A 6,228-nucleotide genomic window follows, 5' to 3' on the forward strand; every position below is an offset into this window, starting at 1 on the left:
GATTAATAATAATTACAATTAAATGCTCCCCAATTGAACCTCCTCCTCCTCCTCCCGCATGCTTGAAACAAACGCAAAGAGCCCCATCCCTGCAAAACATGAACAGTGGCGCTCCCTAGTGTCACCAACCATGCGAAGGGACAAAATGGCGGAGTGTGGGGGTACCGATCGGAAGGAGATGATCACCAGTACATTACATATATCATATGAAGACAATATATTATTAAGATATGACTAGTTGATATTTACAGAATTCTACAATAGAGAGATAATGGAGAGAGGAGGAGAGAGAGAGTTGGACAAATGGCCAGTGTCTCCCTTGCGAGGACTGATCGAATGCGAATGACAACACACATATACGGACAAGGTGAAAGGCAAAAGATAAAGTGCTATTTAATCATTACGCGCATAATCTACCAACGTAATCGGAACACTATGATTGATAATTAATCCAGTAAACAGTATAAGAATTATTCAACTTTCCCTATTTATGAGATGATGTTTGTATTTTCTGTTGCTACTTTTATCACTGTTAATTGTAAGCGATCACGTTTCCCAAATCATTGAGCAGCGATTGATCATTTCCTAAAAGTATTAAATTCAGTTTAGAATTATATATCTAAAAGCTGATACGATTAAAGAAGTTTATTTAAATCTCACCGAAAACAACAACAAAAACAACAACAACAGCAAAAACACAAAATGCATTTACGTAAACATATAAACTTATCCCAGTTGAAACGCAAAACAGAGCGAGGGCAGAGTATGAACAGTTTGATGATATTATCGTATTAGGTAAAGTAAGGTAAGCGAAGTCATGTCAAAAGAAATATCAATGTAATAGTGTTGTTGTTTCAATCGTTAAACCAGTAAAACTTCACCCCCTTGACCTCTACCCGCTCGACACAACCGTGCACGCGCTGAAGGAGCATTGCGTGGCGTCTGTGTTAGAATTATGCAAATAGACAACGAAATGAAATGAAAAGCAAAGCAAATATGAGCAGGTGTTACAATTTGTTTGGTACGAACGAAACGATACGCAATCGTTGTCGTACGTACTATCATCTTACTCTATGGATGTGTGTCTGTGTGAGTGTTTACAGCTACTACGCAGCTATGGTGACTTCAATACTGCTAGCAAGGACAAGGATGCATCATGTTTTCTGTGCTGATCATACAATTCGTATCGCCCTATTGATCATTTCATTGAACCTACTGTGTTGCAACCACACCAGTGTCTCTATGTTACCCGCCACTAAACAAGCTGGGCGAATGTACTTAAATGAAAATGTTACTGTTGAGCCCGATGCAAACATATTTAACCCAGGGTAGCATGTACGGCGTGTGTTCTTACTAACCCAACCAACCCAAAGCTGCTAATCTGCGTGTATAAGCAAACATTTCCTTTTCAACTTAACGCGATCGGGTGAAAAGACGAACTCGGGATGGATTACAAACTTATTACCGGATATTCTATACAACAATATACAGTGGAGTGAAGGCAAGGCTAAATATAAACAAACCAACACACATCCAACAGCACCGCGCCACCAACCAACCAACCAAATGGCAAAACAGAAATATGAGACTTATCTAGATGCAAATGTTTCTAGGGCAGATATATGACTTACATTAGCTACAGAATCAATGTTGAATACGTTGTTAGAGGTACTACCATAGTGATGGGGAAGGAAAAGACACATTCAAAACCACTCACAGCCACAATAGCATAATTCACTGTTCATTTAACGCAACGCAAACCACCCCATAAACCAATACCACCACCCCCAGCACCGAGCAGGGGTGACACGATGCATAGTCGTTTAGGCAAGGATTAACCGTAACAACAACAATGAAAGTAAATTAATTATTACTAGCTAAAACAAAAACCAAACCAAGCAAATACCGAAATGGAAGTTACGAAAATAAAGGAAACAAAACATGTGCAAACTGTTTGACGTGTTTGATTGGTAACTTTACGATGACCATTACATTTACGCCTGAAAAGTGCTTCATTGTGCTGTATTTTTTATGTAATGTATCTGTTCTTTTAACGTTTATGTTGTTTTATGTAATTTAAATTCAGATATTTGAGTGCATGCAAGCTTGTAAGCAGAGTGGAAGCTTTCACAACTGACATATAGAGGGCGCGCGTTGTCCATGTTGTAAACAATGGTATTGAAGGGGTTGAAATGGTATGGGAGGGGTTGAAAGTTTGATTTTAAAGGCGATTTCTAGATAAATTTATTCCCTTTCTGTGGCATGCATCTATTCAATCTCTGTTTATTGTTTAACATTAGAGTCTTCGATAGGCAATTAGGGCAATGGTAGCAATTTAGAAGGTTTTAGTTAAGCTTGTCTCAGTCTGATATGTGTAGGACGATGAATTCCATCTCTTCAACCTAAAACCTACACAAGTCTTCGACAACCAATCCCCGGTTATCGACGAAGGTACAGCTACGATAAATAAATGACTCAGCTCTCAGTGATGCTTTACTGCATATGAAGAATCGTTCAACTACATCTTGAAGTATTATGCACCAAAAATATTGGGGAGGATCAAAGTCTCTGCCTACTCTGCTTATATTAGCTTCACAAAACAAACACTAGTTAGTAACCAGGCTGATGAATCCCAGTAAGAAATAAAATAATTATTTACTGAATGCAATGGAGTACAAATTTCCCTTCCATTGCAAGCTACCTCTGCAGTATTACTGGAATTCTCGCTAATCAAAGGGTTGAGAGCGGTATTCGCAGATATCTACAAGTGGCGGAATAGAAATATAGTACATCAATAGATTTTCGGATGACTGTCCAAGAGCGCCATAGACACATCGAAAGTATTCTTATGAAACGGTGATAAATTTATTAACGTGCTCAATTCTTGCCTTTAACATATTGGTCCAATAGTTTCGAAGCGTAGTTATGGATGGAATCATTTGCAGTATATTTCCCGAGCCTTCTATGCTCGTGGAACTCGGAACTGGCAGATATTACCAAAAGTGATATAAGCAAAATGTTTTTAACTTCAGCAAATACCGATACAAATTATTCGTTAAATTTGCAATACGGACGATCCACGGCGGTATTAAGCGAGTAGTTTCGAAACATGCCGCACTGGTAGAGATGGCCGGTGAATTTGTGGGATTTTGGAAAGTATCTTTAAAACACAAAGTATTTGTAAGATATATGATGTACTGTAGCTTGCTTTAAAATGTATATTAAAGAACTTACTTGTGCGGTACGGTATGTGGACATGGTGGATAGTAGCCGTAGTCAGCATTCGAGGTACGATATATGGGGTTCCGTCCATCCTGTTGCGACCCATATCCCGTGAATTGATCTGCAATTTATAAAAAAAACCATGCATTATGTTTCTACTGCAATTACACTCTCAAAAGAAGCAAATTCTGCTTCAACTTACAAGGACTATCGATACGTTTCGGCAGGGAAAGCCCCTTGTAAATATCCGCCGTATTGAGCGCCTGCTCGCTAATCTTTTGGTTTTCACCATCCATTTCCCACCACATTCAGCACAACTTACAGGCGAACCGCACCGTACTACAGCACCGAAAATTAGTAATTAACTAAACCGGAACAACTGGCAGCACGTTCGTTTTTATACGCGTTGCGGGCAAGAAGTTGTTGACAAAACTACAAACTGGTGCCGCTTCGTATCCGTACAACCGCCCTGTGTTTACTGAGGTTTGATAAAACAATAACAAGTGGGGCTGACGTTGCAATGGCAACGGCATTATTACGTGCCGATATTCGTGAAAGTTTTCTGAGAGCGGGATGAGGTAGAATGGGGTTTGGAAATTTCCTGAATCTTCTAGAAACGTTTTGTAATTAAAAAGTATGCTAAAAAAAACGAACTCTGAAGGAAGGAGCATGTCAAAATCATAATTTTTGCTCTCGATTGTTCAGTAAAATCAAACAAAAAGTCATTAAAGATAACCCAAAATGATGAGTCGTCCTCACATGTTGAGTCTGATAAACAACACATTTTATGGTCGTCCTGTTCCTCTATCTTAATGCATTTTATCCGAGACACCCTGTTCGAATCAGCCTTTTTCTCCTTTTTGTGTGCTACGGACGTACCTCACACTATTTGTAATCTCTTCGTGACACATTTTCCACGCTTTGCAGGTGAAACAAGGCCGGACGAACGATTTACGGGGTCCCTTTCTGTCCTGACCCGTTGATGGATACTATACGGCAACCATATGACAAGCTGTCAAATTGCGCTCGCACCAACACACTGCCACGAGTTGGAACTTATCACGGCATCCCACACATCTCAACATCGCAACGCTTATCAATCCCCGTACAAACTCACCTAGTGCGGCAGTGCGCATGATCCTCTCGCAGGCATGCCGACCCGAGTCGTTCGGGTTAACCATACCGTAGGCAGAAAACCCCCAACACGAATCCTTCCATGGACACACGAACGCAAACATATGATACCGAGCAGCGCGTGTCATGCTGGTGATTTCCTACAGGAAAGCATTGCTGGTGAGAAAAATGGCTCACCACTCACCCACTCACACACTCACTCATAGTGAGAAAATCACTCACACAACGAAACAGCCTACTGGTTCGGGCCTACCAGCACCATTTCAGTGTCATTTCTTTAGTCGCGCAGATGCATCGAGTGTGTTGCTTAATGATTCGTTTGTTGAAATTGTATACCCAGCCCCGAAAAGGTGTTCCGTTTTAGAGGAATTGTGCGTAAAAAAAGCGTGCAGCAAACCGTGTTCAGTTAAGCGAAGAAAAGTCCTGGACAGTCATGGAACACAGCAGCAGCTTCGTCACGAACGTGGGAAGAGAACATTTTACGGTCGTTCCACAGCTACATAACTAGCCCCAATACTGTGTGGTTCCTCACGCACTTCGTTGGTTGAAGTTTGCACGCAAATTAAGAACGGAATTGAACGCAGTGAAGCGTGGAGCACAATTATCACACCGAACGAAACAATTAGTGTTGGTGAATTGCATAAATTGAACATTAACTTTACAAGCATTCGTTTTATCGATCGACTCGCCTCGCACGGAGCACAACTCCAGGTGTACGGAACGGGTACTGCCTTAAAGTTCCAAAAACTATTACAACTACCACGAATGCGTTGTTCAGCGTGACTACGAATTTCCATCCTCCAGAGTGCGTCAAAAACGGAAAAAGATTGTGAAAAAAAAAACCCATCCCCACCCATCATTCCACCCACTGCGGGAACAGTGGGGAACGGAAGGGAGAAGGGGAAGGATTGTCCTACCGCGAAGTACGTGTTTCCGAAGGGTTTAGGACGCCGTGGGCCACAATTCCATAAGACCATCACATCGCCATACCACCCGACGGGCGTCTCCATTAGCGAGCAACGTGGTCACTTTCAGCCATCGTAGTAGCAGCAGCCCACCCCGTGCATTCTGCCGAACTCAAACAGCAAGCATTGTTCGTTGCGTTTGTGGCTGTGTTGGTGATAAACAGAACACTTTCGCTCTTTGGCTCGCTCGTTCTCTCGGCAAAACCGTTTTTCCCGAACGGCGAAAAGCGTTCTACCAAGCGCGGTGTGTTGTCAAATTTGCTGTCTGTGTATGTGGTGGTCGAAGCCTTTTTTCTTCACTGGCTGGCCGTGCACAGCAATTGCGGTGCGATAATACTGCGGAATAGTAGATTTTAAGCACGGTGAAACACCACTGGAATGGAGTTGAAGTTGGCTTAAAATACGCTCCCTTTGTCTGTGATGTGCCCATTGCCATAGTGATGTGTGGGGCAAGTGACACAAACGCGGTGGTTCGAAGCGAAAAGGAACCAAAGTAGTGTGGAAAAAAAGAAAAAAGGGCCATCACAACATGGGTTGATATCGTAGTGCATCACACAGAAGACGCATACCTCCGTCCAGTTCGTCAGTGGTTTAGCTGCTTTCAACCCTTCTCCTCCGGTTTGGTGTGCAGTGCAATTCTGAAAGAATGGTGCCATCGTGTGCGTGTGCGATTAAAATAGTCTGGGTCGCTGCCAGCCCGTGATGCATGGTGGTAACCGCCACCTACTATGATTTTGTGGACGGTGCATAAGAACGGATGTCATGCGAGAGAGCGAGAAAGAAAGAAAGGGTGTTCTTGTGCACGTGTCCGTGTGTGTGTGTTTGCAAAGTGTTTCCGGTACAACGAACACCGCCACCTCTTGCATTGGGGTTTTCCCCCCATCCTGCACAACCACCGACCGGGAGC

At 42.6% G+C, this 6,228-nt stretch overlaps 1 protein-coding gene across 1 annotated transcript; it reads right to left on the minus strand.

Annotated features, from left to right (window-relative positions):
• Positions 1-2,982: 2,982 nt before the first annotated feature.
• Positions 2,983-3,566, minus strand: LOC128298413 (piercer of microtubule wall 1 protein). The gene is made up of 3 exons (XM_053034165.1): positions 3,425-3,566; positions 3,235-3,343; positions 2,983-3,160 (listed from the first exon to the last, which is right to left on the minus strand). Exons 1-3 carry the CDS (start codon positions 3,528-3,530, stop codon positions 3,049-3,051), a joined length of 327 nt encoding a protein of 108 aa, XP_052890125.1. The 5' UTR covers positions 3,531-3,566; the 3' UTR covers positions 2,983-3,048.
• Between the last annotated feature and the right edge of the window lie 2,662 nt (positions 3,567-6,228).

This window comes from Anopheles moucheti, chromosome 2, assembly GCF_943734755.1.
Source record: "Anopheles moucheti chromosome 2, idAnoMoucSN_F20_07, whole genome shotgun sequence".
In the NCBI taxonomy this organism is placed as follows: Eukaryota; Metazoa; Arthropoda; class Insecta; order Diptera; family Culicidae; genus Anopheles; species Anopheles moucheti.